The sequence below is a fragment of the Puntigrus tetrazona genome, chromosome 14, assembly GCF_018831695.1.
Source record: "Puntigrus tetrazona isolate hp1 chromosome 14, ASM1883169v1, whole genome shotgun sequence".
Lineage (NCBI taxonomy): Eukaryota > Metazoa > Chordata > Actinopteri > Cypriniformes > Cyprinidae > Puntigrus > Puntigrus tetrazona.
This window is the reverse complement of record NC_056712.1, coordinates 14,909,524-14,934,490: the sequence shown is the minus strand read 5'-3', so window position 1 is coordinate 14,934,490 and position 24,967 is coordinate 14,909,524. Positions and strand designations below refer to the sequence as shown.

Sequence of the window (24,967 nt, the reverse complement as noted above, 5' to 3'; positions counted from 1 at the left end):
ATCACCATCCACTGCCATCCAGCTCTTACCGTGTAGCAATCCATTCCCTGGCTAATGCACTGACTGGTTAAAAGATTCTGACTGTGACAGGATTTTCAGCAGATGGCAGTTACACTGCATTTGTGCAGCAGTGCATGGAGGAGCTGCAGGGTCTTGGATAATGGCTGATGGCGAGTGCCAAACACCGCTAGTCTGGCACAGACGAGGTGCCGGTGTGATCTCAATCATAGCACAGGACAGCTGGCTCTGACTAGACAAGCACAGATGCCTGTAAGCACTGATCTGATGTCACATCAGACTGAAGTTCTCACAGCTGGCCTGTGCATCAACGGTGAGCTCATTTCAGGCACTAACGCGACTGCATAGCACCTCCATCATAGACAGAATAGGCTTTAGGTAATTTATCTCTTACCAAGGTTGCCTCCATCAACTCCTGTGTGACATGTCAAATGAGACTTGCTTGCTTAGTTAAAATGTGATGTGTTAAAAGGTTAAAGCGCCTTTTATGATGTGCAGAGACAATTATATGCCATGTTGATTTCCCTGCAAAGTGTAAACACCGTGGCTTTGGGAAAAACCTTGCTTTGTTTGACAATCCCGACCAGCCTGACATAGCAACACCGCCTCAGCCAATAGGGTGAGTTTGGGCGGGACTTTCTGTTTGTTTAACCAATAGCAGAGGGAAGGAGTATTCCAGAAACGTTCCTTGTTGCATGACAAAAGTGTAATGGGAGTACAAACAGATATTTTAGATTGTAATATCATTATCAGAGGAATAAATATGAAGCTGAATCTAATATCTAATAAGTAAAGCTGTATATACTAAATAGCTAATCAAAATGTGCTATATATTTCAATTATCACACAGCTGTGTAGACTGCAAATCAATGTGTATACTGTGTAAAGTTGGATATAGAAATGTAATCAGTTTTTGTTTATATAATATACCCATGTAAAACAATATATCCTGTATAGAAAATCCTAAATGAGCACTTACTTGTACTGCTGTACAAGGTCCAGGTCTGATAAACGTGACTTGATTTTCTGCAAAGCCTCTTTATAACCATGTGTAAAAAAATATATTGTGCAAATAAAATACATTTTGATTTGAAGTTACTTGACATTTTCCATATTGTGATGTAAATGCGAGTAAAACAGATTATTGGAGTTAAAAAAAATTGGGTGGGAACTCCATTTGAGTACATATATAGTACATACATAGTACACACATAAACACATGTTGCCATAGTCGTATAAGCCATTATCATAATAATTGCCATTATCGCAATATCAATATTCTCTTTAATGGCATATAAACTGGATAAATAGGCAGAGTTAAATTCAAAATCATTTACATCTCAATTTAACTAAACATACACCCCCATTGAATGTTTAAGTGCAAAACCGTAGTTTGGTTGACGATCACGTGGAAGCTTTTGAAATGAGCAAATCTCATCCTCACTAAACATGCTGACTCACTCTCTCAGGCGGTGATAAAGAGCTCATTTTCTCATCACCACACCAGCACTCGGTATCTGTCAGAACCAACCTGCCCTCATTTAATCAGATTCTCAGTTAGAAGGAAAGAAACTCTGGTTTAGGGCTGTCCAATGCCCCTCGTCAGCTGAAATAGAGGATGAGAGAGCTCTAGATGTCTATGGTAGAAAGCTAAATACTCTATCCTCACAGTCACAGGAGGCACACAGGTGTTTGCTGTCTTTAATGAAGCGTGCATACTGCTTTAGTACCACCTGAGAGGAGTTAGGGGCTGGGAAAAAATACCCTTTTTGTACTAGGTCTAGATAGGGGGGAAGATATATATAGCAGTAAAGTAAAAAAATAAATAAAAATAGGTTAAGTTTAGATAAGATAACAACAAACAGGTATAGGTATACATATATATATATATGGTTTGATATCCAGACTTTGAATTTTAAGTTTAGGTAAAGCATCATGAGAGATGGCTTGTGTTACACTGCAGTCTAGTGTTCAAAGAGATGAACTACACAAGACCATAATGTAAATGTAAGTTTGATAATAATAAGCTTTTGAGCCTGTATCTGTAAATACTCCTGTCATTTTCTTTAGAAAATGTAAAAATCTTGTTAATGTACTAGATAACCTTTTTCTCCATGATTTATACATTATTTTTATACATTTAAACATACACTGACGTAGCCATTTTAGAATGAATGGGTGATTGAAGTCATTTCGGTCATTATCGTCAGTTGTATATCAAATTAAACTTTAATGACAAAGATTAAAACTTAAAATACATCTTAAAAATACATGCATTACTGGTGCTGTTTTTACTTATGTTCTTAGCTCTAAAAGTAACACATCACTTAGGCTGCTGCCAATAAGGTCTCAATGCACCAAACTGCAAGTGAATCTTGGCTGCCAGCTGTGTTTATAACCCCTCTGCGATCCATAATAACTGGAACATTCACCATCAGCCAGCTGCTTTTAACACAAATAGAGTTACTCTCAAAATTACCATTAAAGCTGAGCAGTTCAGACTCATTTAAAACATTAATAGCCATTGTATGCACTGTATAATTTGCTATAATGCCTTTCTGAATGGCATTTTGAGCAATGAAGCCATAATTTCCTCTTTTTAAAAAAAAAAAAGGAATACACGTTTATAATCTGACTTGCGTATTGCATTCTCTCATTCACCTCATGAAAAGTCATAAAGAACAAATAAACTGCAACCAGTTTCTCCACTCCATCTTATTTCTCCAGTCTGACAGCAGGCGTCTGACTCACACAGGATCTACGTAATGAATGGAGAGCTACCCGCTGAGACTGATGGAGGAGGGGGAGTGTGAACAGACTGAAGTCTATACTTGAGCAAACTTTTCCAAGGGGCGAGCAATTTTGAGAGTAACACTGAGGAACAATGATATTAGCCTCTTGCCCTTTCCTATTTCTAATTCAATTTTGTAACATTTCGCCATTTTAGATGTATAAACAGCGAGAGATGAGAAAGAAAAGGATACAGAGGAGCAATAGGATTTGAAATATACGCAATGGACTTAAAGCAATAGTTTACCCAAAAATGGGCATTTGCTTAATATCTTCTCACCTTTTAAGGCCATTAAAGATGAGTAAGGGAGTTTGTTTCTTCACTGGAACAGATTTGTAGAAATTTTGTATTAAATTACTTGCTCACCGGTGGATCATATGCAATAAATGAGTGATGCCAGAATGACTGCTAAAAATAGCATAATGATATGCATGACAACTAAAGTGTAAGAGCTGCATTTTGCTTTTATCTGTCACTTCAGGCCGAAATACCCACCTGTAATCCATGTCAACACTTCCTTCAGTGCTCGATCTGTGCATATTTCTCTCCTGATTCAGCAAATACGAGTTTTTCATTGGGGAACGCAATATTATGGACCACATATTTTAGTTGAAAGCAATGGTGTTTGAAGTTAAAAATGTCTTTATGACGAATTTGTTTCTTACAAACACACAGCTCTAATTAAATGATTAACTGGAGTTGTGTGCATTACTTGTGGATTGTGAAATTATTATAAAATGTTTGAACTCTCATTCTAACGGCACCCATTCACTGCAGGTCATCCACTGGTGGGCAAGTGATGCAAATCTGTTCTGATGAAGAAACAAAAACTCATTTACACGCTGCACAAAATGTCAACAAAATTCATTTTTGAAGCACGCATTTGACAGTTATTAGTTTTCCATTTTATTGTAAAAAAAAATATATATATAAAAAGTCACCAAAGCGAAGCTTCAACACATACAACATTTTTAGAGTACAAATATAGTGCACAAAATCAGCAACGAGCTCCACGGGCATCTAAAATACAGTACTTTCATGTCATGTTTTAGCTTACAGCAATAACAAAGGCTTCAAGATCACTTACTATATTGTGTAATTGTGTAATATTGTGTCCGCGTTTATGGAAGCTTAACTAAATACACTTTTTAGATATCAAACACGGCTGATACCTTTCATCGTTGACTCTGCAACAGCACAGAAATGAAATACACTGATGTGTCAAAGGCACATATTTCAACGGATATCACAATATTTAAAATAATGTTTATAAAATACATTTTAACAAAGAAAGAGAAATGTCTAGGCTGCACTAAATAAAATACGATTGGTCCAAGCTTTTTAGTTTAGATGGCACTGTGTGTACTCAGAATCCTCAGAGACAATCAAGAGTGCTGACAACTTCCTGGAACACCTACAGAATGAAGAAGGAATTATACATAAATGATAGATACTGCCATACCTTAATCCATTTATGCAAATATCCTTTATACTATTAAACAATGAACTCACTTGTAAGTTTGTGAACAAGTAAGAAAGTGAAATGAAAAGCTTTCGCTCACGTTCACTATATCGCCAGAAATGGATCGCCTGACCTGCAAATTAAAAAGACAATTGCTAGAAAAGATTGAAGAAACCAGAATAAATAAAAAAAAACAAAAAAACTAACGAGGCCTACCTTGGACTTTCTGTTGAAATCCACCTGCTGGATTGCCGATGCAGAAGCAGCCCTGCTCAAAGCTGATCTGATCGTATTTTTCAATGTTGGCTAACAAAGTGCCATTTACAGGCAGGTATAAAGTGCTGCCATTAGGCTCCCAGCTCTCAGAATGGAACACACCTCTCTGGCCGTCAATCAAGACAAAACCACCTTGAAAGAAATTCACAGGACTCAAGTGAATTACAATTTTGTCCTAACACAAATGTTATCACTATAGTAAATACTCAAATCCTAACGTCCTAATGTTTAACAGTGTAGCCACAAACAAGGTAACTGGAACCGCTAAGCAACAGACTGATGTTGATTTAGGTTAATAATTTAAAGTAATTCATGCATATTGCATTAGCAATTGTAGAAAATCAAAAATTAGATTCACAGCAAAGTTACACATGGAATTTGTTTTATCTTCTGTGTAAATTTCACATATATATTATATATATATACATATTATATATATATATATATATATGTATATATATATATATCTATATGTATATAATATATATATATATATATATATGTATATATATGTATATATATATATATATATATATATATATATATATATATATATATATATATATATATATATATATATATATACATATATATATATATATATATATATATATATATATATATATATATATATATATATATATATATATATATATATATATATATATATATATATATATATATATATATATATATATATATATATATATATATATATATATATATATATATATATATATATATATATATATATATATATATATATATATATATATATACATATATATATATATATATATATATATATATATATATATATATATATACATATATATACATATATATATATATATATATATATATATATATACATATATATATATATATATATATATATATATATATATATATATATATATATATATATATATATATATACATATACATATATATATATGTATATACATATGTATATATATATATATATATATATATATATACATATACATATATATATATATATATATATATATATATATATATATATATATATATATATATATATATATATATATATATATATATATATATACACACACACACACACACACACAAGAAAAACTGTAGTTACTCACATTTGAAACGGTCTGTATACAGATACTGTGCATATAGGGACAGAATATATTGAATTGTTGACTTTATGTATTATGTTTTTTATTAGTACATTTACCTTAAAGACCCGAGTTCAAATTGTGATTTGTATTCAATCCTGCAACCTATTCTACACCTGCACAAAGAGCCAGACTTACGTTTCCTCAAGCTCTCTTTGGAGGGAAACCCCTTCGGATCATCCTCTTCGTGGCCATTTACAGTATTCACATCATTTCGTTTACGTTTACTGGGTAAACAAATGGTCGACGCCTCAGTGAACCCATTAACCAATTTCAGATGTGTCTGGCAAGCGTTACTGGACAGCAGTCCATTGTGCTCCATTATTCACGTTACACTAATGTAGACTTTCTGTAAGTAAATTACATGCAGCTACAATCTTTATGCTTCAGTGACACAGGATACCAAATAAACGGCAGAATATCTGTGATGATGTTTGTATAAAATAATTAAGACCAATAAAGGTATTCGTTTTGTAGCCTATACACAGATAGAAACGATTCACAACTAGCGCGCACCTAAAATCAAAACAATGAGCAGTGGGACGAAGTGTTGTTTTTCATATTGCCTGACTAAAATGACACATCGTAAATGTATTTTTTCTACTAAATTTATTAAAAACAAACTTGTAGTATACATGCGCCTTGAAATACCATGAATTGTTATTAGAAACGCATTATTTGTAATCATGTATTGATCGTTAAAATACCTGACTTAATGTCAGGCGCCTAGTAGCAGGCTAATAGCGTGCGTCCTAGCAGCGGGTCCAACATGACGTATTTCCCTTCCCGCATGCTTTTTGGATTGAATGTGGCTTGGAGCGATCTTTCGAGGCACATATAATCCTTGATTCCATATTAACCATGTTTAAAATCGAGGGGCTTGGGCCGAAGATGGACCCGGAGGAGATGAAGAAAAAAATGCGCGAGGATGTCATTACGTCTGTTCGCAACTTTTTGATTTACGTTGCGCTTCTGAGAGTCAGTGAGTATTCAGGCGCTTCGTGCGTTTAGTATGTTAGATCAGATGTGCGTTTTAAAATGGAAATAATCTTCGTTTTTTTAATTAGCGTTTCGAGCTGTGAGCTAATTTATCGTCTATTCAGCTGCTTATCGTTTTAGTGGAGTCTATGGCTGTAAATCATAGAGGTCACCTTTAAAGCGTTATAGTCAAACAGCGTATAGTTAAGAGCGTATTCAATTCTGTGTCAAACAGAGCAATGTCTCTTAACGTCAGAAGGTTTCTGATGGTTGAAATAAGTGTCGTTTTGTTTTTCAGCACCTTATGTTTTGAAGAAGCTTGACAGCATATGAAACTTGACAAAACATTCCGAGAGATGAGCATGCAGGACCTGGACGATGCTGCACAGAGTCACTTACCACCGCAGTTCACGAAGAGATGGTGTCCCTTTCAGTCATTTGTTTTATTTAATTTTTTTTTTTTTTTACTGGATGCAGTTGAATGTACTTGATTTGTTTACATCAAATCTCATTTGAAAATCGTGGCAAACAAGAGATGTCTAACAGAATGTTATCACGGTGGTCTAAGCAATAAATCTTTCATCAGTTAATTCCCACTGAGTCGTCAAAATTGAAACTTAGACTGGATTTATAACATTTACTCTGCTTTCATCTCTGCATGATCTTTTAAAACCGTGGTAGTTTGCATTTATACGTTTGGATTAATTATAAATGTGTTACGGGGATAAAAACTAAAATTGCTGTGGACTTCAAAGGAATAAATTCTATCATCATTTACTCACTCTCAAGTACTTCCAAATCTGTATGAATTTTTTTTTTTTTTTTTTTTTTTTTTTTTTTGTTCAGATATTTTGAAGAAAGTTTTTGTAGTGTCCATCATATTTAATTTTCTACTACGGAAGTCAATGGTGACCCAAAACACTTACGTTTTCAGCAAAATCAATGTAATGGTTATATTATTTCACATTTCGTTAAAATCGTAATGTTTAGAAAACACGGTTCAACCATTTCCTTAAAAGCTGTGCTTCGCCAAGAGATGTCAAATACAAAAGTTTCAATAAATCTTTTATTGTTACAAATTAAATACCTATAACATTAATTCTTCTTTAGCTTGGAGTGTGTTTTGAACGTGCCTTATCACAGTAGATCAAATGTGCATCTTTAGTATATCAAATAGTGTCATCTTGTTCGATTCATGATTAAGGTTATTCATGTGAGATGGTTATAATGCATGTTTATCCCTTCCAATCTCATCTAGTTAATGCAGTGCATTAATGGTTAGAATTACTATACTCACTTTTTGCATATGTATAATATGGTGTCTATATTTCAGAGCGTTACAGTTTGAGCTCACTGGGCATTTCAGAGCCTGTCAGGCCTGCCAGAAGGTTGTTTGCTGTCAGTTCACTCATAACTCCACGTGTGAAGTAGGTGGCGCTGCCGATGTGAGGGAGAACCACTGTAAGACAAAGACATAAACAAGGTTTTTCTACTAATACACGGCAGAAAAATAAACGGAATTAAAGTGGATTTTCATGAGAATTCACCACAGTTTTTAAGGGTCAGCAGTGGGTGGTCAGTGGGCAGAGGTTCAGGGCTTGTAACATCAAGTCCAGCTGCTGCAATCTGACCACTGCTGAGGGCTTCAAACAAGTCCTCTTGATTCACAACCGCCCCTCTAGAGAAAAGAGAAAACGGTATTGATTTGAGGAGAAATTGCCAACTGCAAAGTTTAGAAGAAAGAGAGTATTGCCAGACTACAGAAGAACTGCAATGATACTAATATAGCCTTAAAATATCAAGCTTGTTCCACTGCCGCTCTGCTTTTACCTGCTGGTGTTGATAAAGATTGATGTTTTCTTCATCTTGCTGAAGAAGTTTTTGTTGCAAAGGTCCTTAGTGTCAGGAGTCAAAGAACAGGAAATCACCACAAAATCACTCTCGCTCACCAGGGTGTCTAAAGACACTGCGTGAAGATCGAAAAAGAGGCCATTGTGCGATCATCTTATTCGCTGTTAAATCGTTTTATTCCACCTGTATTCACACAATTCCACATGCACTCATCTTGTGTCGTTCTTACCATATTCCCCATCAACCTCTTGGGCCTGTGGTTTGGGTTGTCTGCCTGTGTACAGTAGTCTCTTCACTCCGAAAGGCTTTAGTCGCCTTGCGATAGCCAAACCTACAAGTCACCGATTCAACAAATCTGTTAGAGCCAATGGAATTCTCCTGGTAATGATAGTCTAAAGTATTCACCTTCGTTGTTTAAACATAAATGGGACAACATCTTCAATTATACAGAGAGATCACACTACATACAGTAACAAGCTGCTGATGTGTAAAGTGGTTCATTTTAACTATGACTGTCACGGAATGTGTCACTTTATTAAAAGAACAGATGGTGTACATAACACAGCAGATGTATAGGTAGCTTATTTTATGGCAGAGAGAGGAAAAAATGAATAATTCATACAGTACCTATGCGGCCCAAACCAATGACACCAACAGTACTGCCTGAAAGACCGTAACCACAAAGCCACAGAGGCTTCCATGTGCTCCAGCCGCCACTGAGAGAGAGAAAAAAAAACTGGGATATTAGATTATGCTTATTATACATTAAAGGGATAGCCTACCCAAAAATGTAAATTCTGTCATCATTTACTCACCAATAAAAGATAAGTCTAGTAACATTGGCAACTAACCAGTTTGTTTCCACTGATTTATGTTTTGTCCAAACAATAGAAGTCAAGGAGAACCAAAACGGTTTAGTTACCAACATACTAAACAATATCTTCTTCTGTGTTCCTCATGAGAAAGTGCATAAATGAACAATATGCTTTTCAATTTTTGGATGTGCTATCTCTTTAAGACTGCTGAAGATCTGGCACGGTTCACTGCAAAGCTGTGATATATGGCAATGTATTAGGAAAGGTGTTTTACTGACTTTTTCACTTCCTCTACACCCTCGGGAAGACGTCGGGCGGTGGCCAAGAGCAGAGCCACTGTCAGCTCAGCAGTAGCATCCGTCAAGACATCAGGAGTGTAGCCTACTCGTATCCCTCTGGGCCCAAGAAAGATAGTACATGCGTTTATATTGTATAAACATCCTTACTGTGATCCATCATCATCATCGATCCACTGTCCGTTTTCTCACTTTCCAGGGTCATATCTAATGCTTTCAGAAACACAAACTTACCGTTTCTTTATCTCATCTATGGCGAGATGGTCAAATCCCACAGAAAGAGTGCTGATCACTTTCAAGTTTGGTCCTGAGAATATTTCATGTGTGTTAGCAGCATTACTAAATCAGTATCTAAATCTAAAGTTGTTTTAACGTGCAACTAGAGATTTGCCTTACCAGCCGCATCCAAGACCTCAGCATCAATTTTGTCTGAGAGTAAACAGAGGAGCCCATGAGAGCCTGCGACCTCCTTCAGGAGCTCTGCCCGGGGCACAGGTTCATCAGAGTCCCACACTGACAAATCACACCTGCGCATAATGAGTAACAACATTAAACTACTTATATATTTAGTTTTTATTTTGTTACATTTGTTGAAAACATCAAAGCATGCAACAAGACTCCTGATCTAACAGCGTTACGTTCACAGACTCTAAGCACGCTGCAGGGTCACTGCTAAAACTTTAAAAGAAGGAGCGAAGCCAAAGTGTATCTTCCTCCAATGTTCCTTGAGGTTCGCACGTGCCGTGTGGCCACCCTATCGTATTAACACTTCAGGAAAAGCATCCAATACGGATGATATACGCAAAAATCGCATGCAATGCATTCATACAAGACAAAAACAAAGTTTCATACATCCCGGCTTTCTGGAGTATTTTCATGCCCTCCTGAGGAATGCGTCTCGTGACGAACACTTTCAGCATCTGCTGCGCGCTCATCCTGCACGGTTAAAGGCTAAACGGATACGTTCACTACGAAAACGATAACTACAGAAACCTGCAGACGCTTCCCTATTTACATGCGCCGAGCGGCACTAAAAAGAACGTGACCGCGCGCTGGCTGAAGCGCCTCTTCCTGCGGGCTTTCGCGCCATCTAGTGGAGCGGATGGGCAGCGCAACGGCGCCTGCGAACTTTTCTGAGGGCCTTTAAGACGAAGCTGACAGTCGCCGGGTTTGAAAATGTACTGTAAATTACGACAGGTGCGTTCAGCATTGCGTTTTTAAAATCCAGAATGGATTAGTTTTTTCTTATTCATGTTTTCTTCGACATGTATTCATTTCGGGTATTGCTTAGCGTTTTGTTTTGCGTTTGAATATCGCTCGTATGGTCGTTTTAACTTCACTCAACTGCAGGTTTTGAGGTGTTTGTTGGCTCTGGTTCGTGAGGAGTGCGGTGAGAGTAAACGTTCAGGAGGTCTGATGGTTGTCGTGAGAGCGCTGTCCGAATCTCCCGCCATTTTAACCGGTAAAAGCTTGTTAAAGGACTGACTTAATTCTTAATTTCATTCATCACGACATATGTTCTCATTCACAGTATCTGCTGCTGGTGCTTGGTGCAAGAAAATGTCTAAGTCTGCTTTAAAAGGTGAGTGTGTACCTGCCTGAACACTATTGGTTGTAATTGCAAACCTGTTCAGACCGTTGTTTTTCTTTTTCAGAGGCTTTATACGGTCTTTCTTTAAAGGTCCCACCTTGCGAGTGTATTCATCAGCAAGAGCTTAATAGGTTTACTGACAATTTTGGGTCTTTGTCTTTCACCTATTGTTTCCATGTGAGTGTCTTCTGACTGAGAAGATACTGTGGTATTCAGATATTGTGCTTATATTTTCACATCTTTTGTACAATTAGTTTTATCCTCATTCCGTATGCGACTAATTCTGATATTGTGATTAAATATGTATGTTTTTGGGTTGTTGGTTTGTTTTTTTTTTTCATTTTTGAAAGGCTGAAAAGACTAATCAGTCCGTGGAGGCTGAACTGTCAAAGATCCAACAATTTCTGCACAGACTCAGTCTGGTTCATGCACAGGTGAGACCAGTGCAGATCATTCAAAACAACACCAGCAATATATCCTGCAACGACATTTGACATAAACCAAAACATTTACTCTTAAGGTGATTTGTGTAAATGTGTATATTTATAACAAAACTACTGTGTATTTAGAATTTGTAAATTAACTGGGAGTGAAGATACTATTCTCTCTTGCCAAGTGAAGGTCTGGTTCTGCCTTTTTATCTGTTACAGGTGAAAATCATATCTGAGATCAGGACAGATTCAGCGACACACAAGCAGATGTTCAGGTTGTCTAAGTAAACATGTATTTTAATACTTGTGTTAATTAAGAAATGATGCCTTAAATTGTAAAGACATTTATTAAGCTACAAAAGATTGCTATTTCAAATCAATTGTATTCAATAATGTTCCTTTAGACGTAAAATACTATGTATCATGGTTTCCACAAAATATTAAGCAGCACAACTGCTTTCAGCACTGATAACAGCAAGAAATGGTTATTGAGCACCAAATCAGCACAATAGAATGACACTTAAAATTATATTTGAACAAATATTGTACAATATATAATAATATACTTTTATTAAATAAATGCAGACTTTGAGCACAAGAGACTTCTTTTTAAAGCATTAAAGCATTCCTGTACAGTAAGATTTACATATCATCTATGGCAGTGTAGAAGAAAAAAAAAAGTCAAAGCTTGTTTTTATGCTTTTGTTGCATTTTGTAATAGTGTGTTACAGGTCTACTAATTAAACCCACTCTTTTTTTATTTTTAAGAGCATTTTGGGTGTAATTGTGTAATTTGGGTGTATTTTCTCTTTTATAGTGGAGGAGTGAAAGCAAGTAAATTGTCATTGATGGCTCACAGCATCAATATGGACACTGCCGCATACGGACAGTCAGTTCCTGCAATTGTTTATCAGATAGAACAAACTGAATGAGCATCTCAAATTGGTCGTTGAGTTTTAACATCAGAAAAAATCTCTACTTGAATTTGGATTTTCCTTTCATATTTTATTTCTATGATTTTTATTTTGAAGGAGTCCATTCTCTGTACGGTGTCTGCCGTCCTGTCCACAGATGCACCCAGTGTTTGGAAACACACTGAGCTGTGTGCTTCCCACTGACGTGGTAGAGGCTGGACTGTGTGGGGAAGTGAGCATGGCTACCATGGCAACACTTGCTCCTTGTATGGATCTGTATTCCAATTGGCCCATTCGTCTCTCATGCATACGGATATCCTTTGTAATGTTCACATAAATAGTATTGATGATTTTAGGCCGTCCGCCTTTCTTTTGATAAGAAAAAATGCTGATTATATATCCATAACATTCATTGCACATGTTAGTGTACAGTCCATGCGGCTTGCCTTTAATGCAGCAAACGCAGATGAGTTTCCTCCAGAGTCTGGCTACTTCACTTTCCTGGGCAGATCTGGGCCTTTCTAGAGTCTGTTGTATGGAAGCACAAAACATACAGGGTAAATTACAGGCCTAAATGGGGAGAAATTGGGGATGCTGAGGGAAAATTCGCTCAATGTTTTATGATTTTATCAATGGAAGCTTCGCTGCAAAGCATAAAAACCACTGTGCTACAAATCACTGTTGGCTTTGGGGCTGGAGTTGCTCAGACAGTCTATGTATTATTTAATTCTGCCTTTTCTCTTTGCAGGATCTCTGCGTTCTGATGTAGAATTCTCTGTCGAGACCGACTGCAGCCAGGAAACAAGATGTAGTAGCGGTGCAGAGAAGGACATTGAGTCAGAATGGAGCCGCGCTGTAGAACAGACTCTGACTGTCTTCATTTTCACTCAGTACACTGACCCCTTCCGCTCCCAGATCTCAGACTTCATAAGTGAGCCACATTTGCCTTTCTCTATCATATAGACACCTTGTGATGGCTCATAACATTTTGAGATTCTGCTTTTAAAACGAGTCAGGCAGCGAAGAGGTTTTCGAGAGACACTTGGATGCAGTTTTGTGGTACAACGGGGATAATGTGAGGGCGACGCTGCAAACTACCATGAAAAGCACACTGAAAGTATTTCAGCAAAAGCATGCTGTAAGATTCATCTGCTAAACGTTATTTCTAAAAGTTACAATTTTAGCTACTCAAATTAGCATTCAAAAGTTTTGGAGCCGGTCAGATTAAGGACAGGGAAGATCTTTTGACTTTTTTGTTAGGCAAAGAAATCCAAAAAAGAAAAAATAAGTATTGTTTTAGCATTGATAATAATAAACCTGTGTTTTGAGCACCAAATCAGCACATTAGAATGATTACTGAAGGATCGTGTGACACTTTTAAAATGACATTTAAAAAATTATTTTAAATTGAATACAGAAAGGAGTTCTTTTCCATTATAATAACAGGTAACAAACTTACTGTTTGAGGTGAACAAGAGAAGTTTTTCAAAAATATTCTAAAAAATCTTACCGACCCCAAACTTTTAAACACTTTTGAACACATAATGAACAATAGTGACAGTATAGCCATTAGTCTTTGTTTAAAGACCACTGAACCGAACACCTTTTCTGTGTGTACTTCAGGCCAGGCAGAGGTTGGATTCTGCCATACCCATTGTGTTGAGCTCAATGAACAGCATAATTGCCAGCAGCAGCAGCGGAGAGTTTCGAAGAACGTGTTTTGATAGCATGAAGGTATAATGTATGACTATAATTTATACTGGTTCCCAAAACACCCTATTTTATGTGTCATTTCACTTCTTATTCTTAAGAACAGCGCTTGCTAACTTGGGAAAGTTGCATAAAATGTTTTAGGTCAAGAGCACCGGCGAGTTACATGCCTCACTAAAGCAGTCTCTTCAAAGCATCGTGGATGGGCGCTTTACTCCAAGGCGCAGGTGTAATAAGGAAAAGGTGCTTCTTTTACATTATTTCTGCTTTCATGATTTTACCTTTGAACGTTTGTGATTTTAATGTCCTCCTAAGGTGGCGGACGCTGTTAGCGCTCAACAGAGTAGTCTTGATGGCCGGGAGGAAGGTACCTTTTTTTTTTTTTTTTTTTTTTTTTTTTTAAATGAGCTTAATAGTCTTTATACAATAATACTTCCCATTGTCATTCTAGCTGTTCTCATTTCATGTGATTTAGGGGTTATTGGCTTTGAAGATCCACAGAAATTATTGAAAGTTGGCTGAGTTTGTTATATTTCAAATGTTTTTTTTTTTTTTTGTTTTTTTTTAGAGTTTGAAAATCTACCAGAACTGTCTTCTAAGAGGGTTCACTCTGAACCTCAATACTCAAGCTTTATTTCTAAGAAGAGACAATGTTCAGAGACAACCTCTGAGAATTCAGACGCCTTCATGAATAATGTCTTTGAGGCAGCAAACATTCAGAGAACTTCCCTGTCACCGATACAGCTTCCTCAAAGTCAGCAAACCAGGATGATCGCAGACAAACCCTCAGTGCCGAGTCTGACTAAACTGAAAAATGAACAGGTGGATAATTATAACAATATTGGGAATACTGTATGCCGTTTGTTCTAACCGATATCCAATGCAATGCATATCCTAACTGTTTTGTTCTCTCTCTTTGTGAAGGTGGAGAAGCAGTGGCTTCAAGAGCTTGAAGACTTTTCTGAATGGTACTGAGTACCATACAAATAAAAAGAGATGATCATTTCTTTTGTTATTTTACTCATGCCTTCAAGACGCTGAAAAATACTTTTTGCTAATATGTCTTTGTATATTGACATGCTACTTTAGATACAGTTTTTGTAATTTAATAGTATGTATTTTCTTTGTTATTTCTTTTGTAAACTACATTAAAATTTACAAAGAATGTCTCATATTTTTGTTGCATGTATATTATATTATATATGTATAAATTAAAACCATTTTATTCTTCTACTTAAGTATTTTTATTAATATTATTATAATATTAATTATAAGCTGGAATAACATTAATTTCCAAAAAACGGTTTTTCTATCTTTAAAGAATGATTTAGGCCAATCAGCAGAGGCTGTATAATTATGTTAACAAATTAAGAACGTGATGAATTTTGAATCTTTAAAAAATATATATAGTTTAATAGATTCTCCAGTGACAAGGTCCTCCGCTGTTAAATCTCCGCGAAACTGCAGGCGCGGTTTCAAAACTATTGCTCTGGCGCTCGCTCTCGTTCAATGACTCACGATCTCGCGAGATCTCCGACTGGGCTGTTTTCTGTGTTGGTACTATTTTGTTATGTGTTGAGTTAGCTGCCCACCACTAGTACACAATGGACTGAGCTATATAAAGGTAAATAATACCAGATGTTATTTCAGCGTTTGTGTATAATATGTCCAGAATGGCCTCAGCAACTGTAGCACTTGCTAAGATATAGCTGTCATGCTAAGCTAACTGAAAGGCACCGGTGGCAGTCAGGTACAGTTAGCTGTGTGTGTTGTTACAAGAGCGGTAGTCTTCACTTAATCTGATAGAAATTAAAGCAGTCGCAAGTTTAGACATCTGCCGCTTGGCTCGGGGACGCGTTAACGGGATATCTAGCCGGGTACTTGTATCATTGAATGGCAATTCTGAACTTGTACTGATCTAAGTTTATGCTGAGCTGTTAAATGTTTCTGAATTTTGACTTTTCCTGAATTTAATAGGTATTTGTAACTATATGGAAAAGTTCTCTGGGAACTCACTGTCACATTTAGCTAATTAGCTAACGTAGTGTTTAAGATGCGAGATAGATAGATAGATAGATAGATAGATAGATAAAACTGTCACCGTGATTGTGGACAACATTTATTTATATAGGTTGCATTAAAATTCTGTGTGATGTGTTGAGTTTTGTGCATAGAGACATGATCACATGATCAATCACGTTGCTCTAATAGGCTTAATCTGATGTTTTTATTAACATCATGTATTGTCAATGTCCAGCAGGATTCAGTGTGTGTCTCCTGGACTTGCCACAGAGAGGATGTTCCCCTGCCTGGCACACAGACCATGGCAAGTCCTCTGCCGGGTCTACCTGCAACAACGAGCCCCATTATCTCAGGGACCCTCCAAAATAGCAAAGCCATGCTTCGGTAAGAGCATCACACTGTGCCATTTGCATGTTTGTTTTTTTTAGTATATAAGGACTCAGAGAGGACGTTTATTTAAATCTGTTTCTTATTTTGTTATTGAGCATTGGTAGTTTTAGTAATTCTAGACTAGATCTGGAAATCATTCTCATTATGCAACATGTGATACTTAATAGGTTGGAAAAGCGGAGGAGGGGTGCACAAGCTCTGGTTTAGTTTTCCAGATTTCAGAGTCACGTCTTTAACGTGGACACAGGTCCAGTACTGTTCCACATCAGGCGGTGATAAAGAGGGATCTCCAGCAGGTCCTGTAGAGCCCACTGACAAAAACCAAACTACACAGTCCTCTGCAAAAACAGCTGGTAATGACCCTGCAGTATTTTGTATTTGTTTACAGGCTTTTGAGTTCAGTAAACAATTTGGGGTTTGATTTATTTATTTTTAGGTTTTTATGAGTAAATATAAATAAATAAGTAAATAGTGTCTTATATGTTATATTTACATTTATTATACAGTGTATGTGTGGTGATTATGATTCACTCAAATGTTATGTTATTTCTTGCATTTGAGGTTCAAAAATCGAAGTCTGACGAAAGCAGAGAGCATTCAAGTAAAAGGTAGCGCAGCCTTGGTTTACGCACAGATACTTTTACTTTTGGTCCAATGTATACTTTTTGTGTTTTTAACTCATTTTTTTGTGTTTTCAGTACGGGCTGTCTTGAAAAAAAGGGAATATGGTAGCAAATACACCCAGAATAATTTCATTACCGCAGTTAGAGCTATGAACGAGTTCTGCCTCAAACCCAGGTACCTCTTGGAAGTTTAGCGTTGTAGTTTACTTGGCAGTAATTCAGCTAGCTACCATGTTCACATGTGAATCTTTGCATTTTTTTGTGTGTTCAAAGTGATCTCGAGCAGCTCAGGAAAATCCGTCGACGTAGTCCCCATGATGACACCGAAGCCTTCACCGTCTTCCTGCGATCAGACGTGGAGGCAAAGTATGTAAAACCGTTACACTACCATATATACTGCCGTTCGAAAGTTTGGGCCAGTAAGATCCAATTTAATTTACGCTTACAGTTATTACTAAGAATTAAAGAACAGAAATTGCTGGCCTTTTCCTCAAAAATATTAAGCAAGAAATATTTTACAACCTTATTGCAACCTTAATGACAATAAATCGTATAAAACCTTACTGACCTCAGCCTTTTAAACTGATTTGTGCTATATATACGCAGGATCTGAAGTTACGAGTTGAGAGATCCATAAGCATGTTTCGGTGTCTTTAATTTAGAGCGCTGGATGTATGGGGAAGTCAAGAGGCCCTTGCTAGAGAGAGAAATCTCAGGAAAGAGGTGGAAAGGGAGTACCAAGAAAGTATGTCATTGTGTCCTTGTTTACTGCATGATCTGCATTCTAATGTTTTCATGTCATCTACAGTCTAAATAGCCATTAATCTTTCTCTCTTTTTTTGCCCATAAGACATATTTAGAAATCAGCAGCTGTTGAAGGAGTACAAAGACTTCTGGGGGAACACAAAGGTAAAAAGAAGTTGAGGCCTGTGAATGTCATTTTTATGTTTCGGTACTCTGGTAGCCAGTGCTTGTGATTTCATGATCTTCCTCTGCTTTTGCCTCCTTCATTTTTCCCTTTTATGACATTTTTTGTTGTATTTTCATGCTTCTCCTAATGTAAACTCAAAACAGAGCATATTGATGAGTACAGTGCGTTTTTTGATCATTTTTCACTCCTATAGCCTCGGTCGAGGAAGAGAGCGACATTTCTACAAGGACCAGGAAAAGTTGTGATGGTGGCTATATGCATGTAAGTTTAACCAGCGCCAAGCTATCTAGCTATTAGATTAAGTATATTAAGTTAAAAGGCATGTGCTTCCGCATGAGGTATGACCCAGACAGGATGTTAGCCTTAAAACAACCAGACCTGTGTTTAGTACATTATACACCAAGACAGATTATGTAATTATGTGTTGCTTGTGGAGTTACATTAAGACTTTGTACTTTTTTTTTTTAGTCTCCATTCATTGGCTAAACAAAAAGTGAAATAATTGTGAATAATATTATGAAACTCTTCCAACTTAGAATAACTTTTTTCTATTGTAATATATTTTAAAATGTAATTTATTCCTAATGATGGCAAAGCTGATTTTTTTTTTTTTTTTTTTTTTTGCATCCTTTACTTCAGTATTAAGTGTCAAATGTTCCTTCAGAAATCATACTAATATATTGGTTTTCTGCTTAAGAAGTACTTATCAATATTGAAAATATTTGTGCTGCATAACATTTTCTTAGCATGTACTACAATACACTTTTCAGGTTTATTTGAAATACAAGATTTTCATGCAGCATTGCTAACCAGCAGTTGTTTATCAAGTAAAGATACACATTTCTAATAGTTTTTTTTTTTTTTTTTGTTGTTGTTTTTTTTTTCTGCAGAAATGGACTGAATTTTTTTTTTAAGCTGTTGGCGTGGGTTTATACAGGATCTGCCAGTATGTTTTCTGAAGCCATCCACTCACTGGCTGATACCTGCAATCAGGTATATTCCCACCTTCCACCTCCAGGACGTAGCTACATGAAATGGTGTATGATTTACAAATAAATCACATAGACGTGTATGCTTGATCTCTTATACTCTCTCACTGACAGGCGCTCCTTGCACTAGGCATCAGCCAGTCTGTCCGGAACCCAGACGCCATCCATCCGTACGTACAGCGCATACAGACTGATTTTGTCTTCTGGTCATAGGGTCACATCTTAGCCAACTGTTCTCTGTTATTACAGGTATGGCTTCTCCAACATGCGCTACATCGCCTCTCTCATCAGCGGAGTTGGTATCTTCATGATGGGCGCTGGCTTGTCCTGGTATCATGGGATTATGGGACTCCTGCACCCTCAGCCAATAGAATCACTGCTCTGGGTTAGTAGTATAACTTGTAGACGTACAAAACCAGATGAAGTCTGCGATGTTACATTACTTTTTGAAAGCTTAATGTTTGAAAGATCTTTAAGGCTGCATTTATTTAATCAAAGATACAATATCGATTTTAATATTGTGAAACATTACAATTTTATACCACTTGAATGTATTTTAATAGGTAATTTAATCCTGTTATGGCAAAGTTGAATTTTCAGCAAGCATGACTCATCTTCAGTGACTCGACTAAGTTTTAATGTTATTTTGTTGCTTAATAAACAGCTGTTCTGTTTGATATATTTGTGGAAAATGTGCTACACTTTAATGAATATGAATTTAAAAATTGCAGCATTTATTTAAAGTGGAAATCTTGGTAGTATTTATAAATGCCTTTAGTCCCACTTTTGATTAATTTAATCTGTCCTTGCTGAATAAAAACGGATTTTTAAAATACCTTGCTGACCTCAACATTTAAACAACAGCGAATATAGCTATTTTTTAATTGTCGTTTGCAGGCTTATTGCATATTAGCAGGATCTCTGGTATCTGAAGGAGGTGAGATGCGCTTTCCATGTGTTCATTAAACATTCAGAAAGGCCTGACAGTGTCACTGTTTTAATATCACCTGATTGTTGATTCCCCATAAAGCTACACTATTGGTGGCCATTAACGAGATCAAGAAGAGTGCGCATAAACAAGGCCTGTCCTTTTATGAGTACGGTATGTACCTTTACTTTTGTATGTTATTTGATTGTAGTTTTGACACAGCGTGTAGATAATCGTTTGTTTGCGTACGACAGTGATGCAGAGTCGAGACCCCAGCACTAACGTGGTCCTGTTGGAGGACGCTGCTGCTGTGCTCGGGGTGGTGCTGGCAGCTGGATGTATGGGACTAACGTCTCTCACAGGTAACTCAAAGGATGGTGCTCTTGTTTCATGCCGACTGTGATCTCTAGCACAGGGCCAGGTTTAATAAGCACATGGGCCTGAGCTTTATCCCCTTTGTAAAGAGCAGTTGATGTTCTTTTTAAGCTTTGTAAATCCAGCTCTAAATGCACTTCTGTGCACACATAAAGTTAACACCTACGGCTGCCCTGAAGCTTGTTCCTCTTGCCCTGTGGTTTTCATGGCTTTGTGGAAAATTTGTGTAGAGATCTGGATAATGCTCTATTCAGTAAACCTGCTTTCATGCTTGAGAACAGCCCTGATGGCAGTTTCAGCTCAGTTTATTATCTGCCGCTTACTACAGTTGTATGGTATTGAAGTGTAATCAACCATGAAACTAACAGCAATGTTATTTTACATAGCTGGGCTTTTAAAGAGAAAAGTAGCGATTTGTTTGTTCCACTAGAGGTCTCTATTGTGGCATTAAATACTACTGTATATTGATTCATGTACACTATATTTCACTATATTTTCTTTTGAAATTAGAGAATATTTATTTGAAAAAAAAAAAAAAAAAAAAGTCTTGTAAAAGCAGTAACATTTTAAAACGTTATTACGGTTTAAAGGAATATATATTTATATATATGTGTGTGTGTGTGTGTGTGTGTGTGTGTGTGTGTGTGTGTGTGTGTGTATCACTTCCAAAATCAATGATTTTGTAAACATAGCATGTGTGCTGTATATGTATTATGTATATATAAATACATGCATGCATTTTTTTTAATTATACATTAAATCAAATTTTATATAAAATAAATTATATAAATGTAAATATTTTCTAAAGATATACTGTATATTTGTGTCTTTACTGTACATATACATAATGTCTATCTTTCTATCTATAATATTAGATTATAATATTGAGATCAACTGTATAGCTAAATGAATTACTTCTAGAATTCTTAACGTTTATGTGCATAAATGTAAACATTTGCCATTTAGATATTGCTAATATTAGACACACAACTCACTGCACATATTTTTTATAACTTGGTTATGGATTACCTTATTTATGGTCAATGCTATATTCATTTTTTTTAGAATGTCATCCAGCATGTGGGTTGCGCTTATACTAGTCTTGCATATTATGTACTGTACATTACATTTAATGCATTAATGCTTCTCTCTTTCTCCCCCTTCATAGGGAACCCGTACTATGACAGTCTGGGTTCTCTTGGTGTGGGTACACTATTAGGAACGGTTTCTGCGTTCCTCATCTACACTAACACAGAGGCTCTGCTGGGTCGTTCCATCCAGGCTGAGCATGTGCAGAAGCTCACAGAATTTCTGGAAAGCGACCCTGCTGTCAGGTCAGTCCTCCCTCCCTGCCTCTAGCGTCCACTACATGTACCCCACAATCTGCTTAACAAGAGCTCCAGCAGCAAACATGCTGCTACCTTACAGTTCATGACAGTACTTTAACGAGGAGGCAGAAGCAATCTGCTTCAAATACTTCTCAAATTCAGGCAAGCATCACATTCTTAAATGTAAGCTTGCTCAGGCAGAGTTGCATTAGTGTCCATTTGTGCTTTGATGAAATTACATGTGATGTCCTCACTTCTGGTCGTTTTGTCTCCAGGGCGATTCATGATGTTAAAGCAACAGATATGGGGCTGAGCAAAGTGCGCTTCAAGGCAGAGGTGGACTTTGATGGGCGGGTGGTGACACGCTCATACCTGGAGAAGCAAGACATTGAACAGATCCTCAACGTACGTGCTAAGAGACTAGGCGTCTGCTCTGATCATCCGACGTGACTTTAGCATTAGTTAGAAGTCCAGCCATTGCTTTATAGAAGTGATTAAACTATTAGCACTCAAACAAGTTCATGGTAGTTTTTGCTAAAGGATCATCTTTTTGTGAGCTCTGCGTATTAATAGTGTAACTGTGTGTTCTTTTACGTTGTGTGTGTGTTTGGCCTGTAGGACATTCAGCAGGTGAAGACGCCAGAGGAGCTGGAGAACTTCATGTTGAAGCATGGAGAGAACATTATTGACACCTTAGGAGCAGAGGTGGACCGTCTAGAGAAAGAACTTAAGGTAACTGAGAAGGCCAGATTATTTTAAATATTTTCCACATTAGGAAAACAATGTTTTCTTAAGTGCGTTCACTGATAGGTCCTTTGGCAAACCATAAATGGTTCTTCTTTGGCAGTACTGTGTAAAGAATTTCTGATTCAGATCTCGCTGGGTCTCAAACCTGACAGTTCTTCAGGAAAACTGACCTACATGATGTATGGTTAACTGCACTACATTCAGCAGACGCCACACTCTTGCTTATAATGGAAATCAGTCAAGCTATTTGGCCACCACTGTTCAAATAAATCAAAGCAAAACCTTCCAGTTTCATGATTTGACGTTATACAGAGAACAACACCGTAATTGCTTTTTCACACTGTATGTGATGTATTGGTGATGGCGAGAAAGTTAAATGCAAATTTTTTTGTGTGTGAAAATTTTTATATATTTATTTTATATATTTTTTTCAATTTAAGTTTTTTGTTTTGTTTTTTTTTGTTCTAGTATTTCTGAATTTAAAAAAGGAGATTTAATTAAAAATCAAACATGAACATCTAAAGATTTTAGCATAAAGATTTTTATACATTTTAGCATTATTAACATTTAAAACAGTTGCTGTTGCTTAATATTTTGTGCAAACTATGATACATTTTTGTGCAATTGAATGCATTCTTGCAGAATAAAAGTGTTGAATTATTTCTTTCTTTATAAAAAAAAAAAAAAAAAAAAAAGAGCACTTTTGGTGCTAATGTATTAAATCGGATGTTCTTTAGAACATTTAGTACTTGCTGGTCCTCATTTCCCCTTGACTGACTCCTGCTCTATATCTCCAACAGAAACGTAATCCTGAGGTCCGGCATGTGGATCTGGAGATTTTATAATGTCGTGACACTTTGCAGTATGGAGATCAGGATGGAGTGGAAGGAAACCTATTTAAACCTTGAGCGACCATGAGCACCCCATACTCTCCAACCAGCCAATCAGCTGAGGTCTTATGTTACATTTGTCCCACATCACCCAAGCGCTAGCCTGGTTTCAGTTTCATAAATGTGCAAATCCATAGCCACTACAGAGATGACTCCGGCTGGATAGAGACAAGGCTAATAAATGATTATTTTAGTCATTAGCTTTCAGATTTGTTTTAGTTTGTACCGTCAGAGCTTTGAAATCATGTCCATGGATTGTAAAAGGACCAATCTTAGTTCATTTCACAATTTGCATGCAAAGCAGCATAAACACTCAGTAAACACACAAGTGTTAGTCAAGAGGTGTCCATTCTGTATGAAAGCACTGGTTTAAATTATATCTAAAAAAAACAGTTTCCCATGTTACGCCATACGTCATTTTTCAGATGCGCTGAGATGATGGCATGTTCAATTTGTGCCATTGTCACTGAATGAAGTAAGCTGATTTATTGAATATTCATGAGTGAGTTACAAAAATGAAGAGTAATCGTAATCTACTTTTTTAATCCAGTTTAAATTGATGTTTATATCAGTTAAAAAACATTTCAGATTCCTTCATAAATGACACTTATTTAAAATATTACTAATAACAAATGAGGAAAGTGTGTTCTAAACTATATTATATACATATTTATAAGTAACGAGAGGACTATAGAACCCCCCTTAACCCCCCACCCAAACCCCAAGTGATGAGGACTACTCAGATTATGCTTTATGACTTCATCTGTTTATGCTGTAATTTAGTGTGACTGAATGAAGACAGCAAGTGTAGATGTCCAAAAACAGCTCTGTTACTAAAGTCATTGGTGGCATTGTTGTGCTGCCAACCTAGTCTGTGAACACTAGCACACGTGTTTTTCCATTGTAAATAATTCCTAACTAAGAAAATGCAACACTCTTATTTTGATATCTGTATCATTAAGTAGCGTTCAGTCCATTTAAATACCCTTAGCACACATACAAACAGTATATTTTGTGGTAGTTACTTGCTCTCTTGTGCTGAAGTCTTAAGTACTGTTTTTAAACATTGTAAAAAATTTCCCTTAGGAACAGTCAGATAAAATACTGCAGGTTGGGTGAACACATTCAAGGGTGGTTAGCAAGTGTAAAGTTTAAAAATCAGTTATGGAAAAGGCTTTAAGACTATATATATTTTAAATATGTTTATTTGACAGATTGCTATTTGGTTAGATGTTTGAGCTGTTTGGAGCTACTGAAGAAAAAGGATGAATAAATTGCAATTAATTTATTAAACCACCGAATATTAGTCTTTTTTTAAAATGTTTTGTTATTTAAAAATATATTGGTTTCTGTTATTAAAGGAAATAATGATTTTATTTAGTTATTTTTATATATTGTTTTATATATTGTAAAAATATATTGTTTTACAGTATTTTTGG

The 24,967-nt window shown here is 36.3% G+C and overlaps 4 protein-coding genes across 4 annotated transcripts; 2 read left to right on the top strand and 2 right to left on the bottom strand.

Annotated features, from left to right (window-relative positions):
- Window positions 1-3,698: 3,698 nt before the first annotated feature.
- On the bottom strand, window positions 3,699-6,359 carry si:dkey-109l4.3 (uncharacterized protein LOC559137 homolog). The gene is made up of 4 exons (XM_043257064.1): window positions 5,858-6,359; window positions 4,488-4,679; window positions 4,322-4,404; window positions 3,699-4,223 (listed from the first exon to the last, which is right to left on the bottom strand). The coding sequence occupies exons 1-4, from the start codon at window positions 6,039-6,041 to the stop codon at window positions 4,185-4,187; spliced, it is 498 nt and encodes a 165-aa protein (XP_043112999.1). The 5' UTR covers window positions 6,042-6,359; the 3' UTR covers window positions 3,699-4,184.
- A 125-nt stretch (window positions 6,360-6,484) lies between these two features.
- tomm5 (translocase of outer mitochondrial membrane 5 homolog (yeast)) lies at window positions 6,485-7,287 on the top strand. The gene is made up of 2 exons (XM_043257065.1): window positions 6,485-6,701; window positions 6,996-7,287. The coding sequence occupies exons 1-2, from the start codon at window positions 6,581-6,583 to the stop codon at window positions 7,028-7,030; spliced, it is 156 nt and encodes a 51-aa protein (XP_043113000.1). The 5' UTR covers window positions 6,485-6,580; the 3' UTR covers window positions 7,031-7,287.
- Window positions 7,288-7,749: 462 nt separating this feature from the next.
- grhpra (glyoxylate reductase/hydroxypyruvate reductase a) lies at window positions 7,750-10,722 on the bottom strand. Its single transcript, XM_043257063.1, has 9 exons — window positions 10,512-10,722; window positions 10,056-10,186; window positions 9,894-9,966; window positions 9,642-9,758; window positions 9,176-9,264; window positions 8,778-8,879; window positions 8,528-8,663; window positions 8,245-8,375; window positions 7,750-8,156 (listed from the first exon to the last, which is right to left on the bottom strand). Exons 1-9 carry the CDS (start codon window positions 10,592-10,594, stop codon window positions 8,035-8,037), a joined length of 984 nt encoding a protein of 327 aa, XP_043112998.1. The 5' UTR covers window positions 10,595-10,722; the 3' UTR covers window positions 7,750-8,034.
- Window positions 10,723-10,726: 4 nt separating this feature from the next.
- Window positions 10,727-24,821, top strand: LOC122357635. Its single transcript, XM_043257066.1, is given in 32 exon segments — window positions 10,727-10,856; window positions 11,010-11,121; window positions 11,191-11,241; window positions 11,315-11,427; window positions 11,601-11,684; window positions 11,901-11,956; window positions 12,499-12,570; window positions 12,713-12,908; window positions 13,014-13,152; window positions 13,344-13,526; window positions 13,612-13,733; window positions 14,219-14,548; window positions 14,621-14,672; window positions 14,874-15,127; window positions 16,775-16,872; window positions 16,874-17,074; window positions 17,282-17,325; window positions 17,416-17,515; window positions 17,614-17,706; window positions 18,003-18,085; window positions 18,191-18,249; window positions 18,465-18,532; window positions 19,162-19,264; window positions 19,375-19,430; window positions 19,510-19,645; window positions 20,158-20,197; window positions 20,291-20,362; window positions 20,443-20,550; window positions 21,732-21,897; window positions 22,167-22,296; window positions 22,510-22,623; window positions 23,439-24,821. Coding segments are annotated over 32 exon segments (3,501 nt in total). The 5' UTR covers window positions 10,727-10,835; the 3' UTR covers window positions 23,484-24,821.
- The last annotated feature ends 146 nt before the right edge of the window (window positions 24,822-24,967 follow it).

Coding starts and splice junctions, on each gene's coding strand:
- si:dkey-109l4.3 (XM_043257064.1), bottom strand. CDS start 6,041: ATGGAGCACAATGGACTGCTGTCCAGTAACGCTTGCCAGACACATCTG. Junction 4,680..5,857: donor CAAAGAGAGCTTGAGGAAAC/GTAAGTCTGGCT, acceptor ATTTCTTTCAAG/GTGGTTTTGTCTTGATTGAC. Junction 4,224..4,321: donor ACTTGTTCACAAACTTACAA/GTGAGTTCATTG, acceptor TTCATTCTGTAG/GTGTTCCAGGAAGTTGTCAG.
- tomm5 (XM_043257065.1), top strand. CDS start 6,581: ATGTTTAAAATCGAGGGGCTTGGGCCGAAGATGGACCCGGAGGAGATG. Junction 6,702..6,995: donor CGTTGCGCTTCTGAGAGTCA/GTGAGTATTCAG, acceptor TTTGTTTTTCAG/CACCTTATGTTTTGAAGAAG.
- grhpra (XM_043257063.1), bottom strand. CDS start 10,594: ATGAGCGCGCAGCAGATGCTGAAAGTGTTCGTCACGAGACGCATTCCT. Junction 8,880..9,175: donor CATTGGTTTGGGCCGCATAG/GTACTGTATGAA, acceptor GGTGACTTGTAG/GTTTGGCTATCGCAAGGCGA. Junction 8,376..8,527: donor ATCTTTATCAACACCAGCAG/GTAAAAGCAGAG, acceptor TCTTTTCTCTAG/AGGGGCGGTTGTGAATCAAG.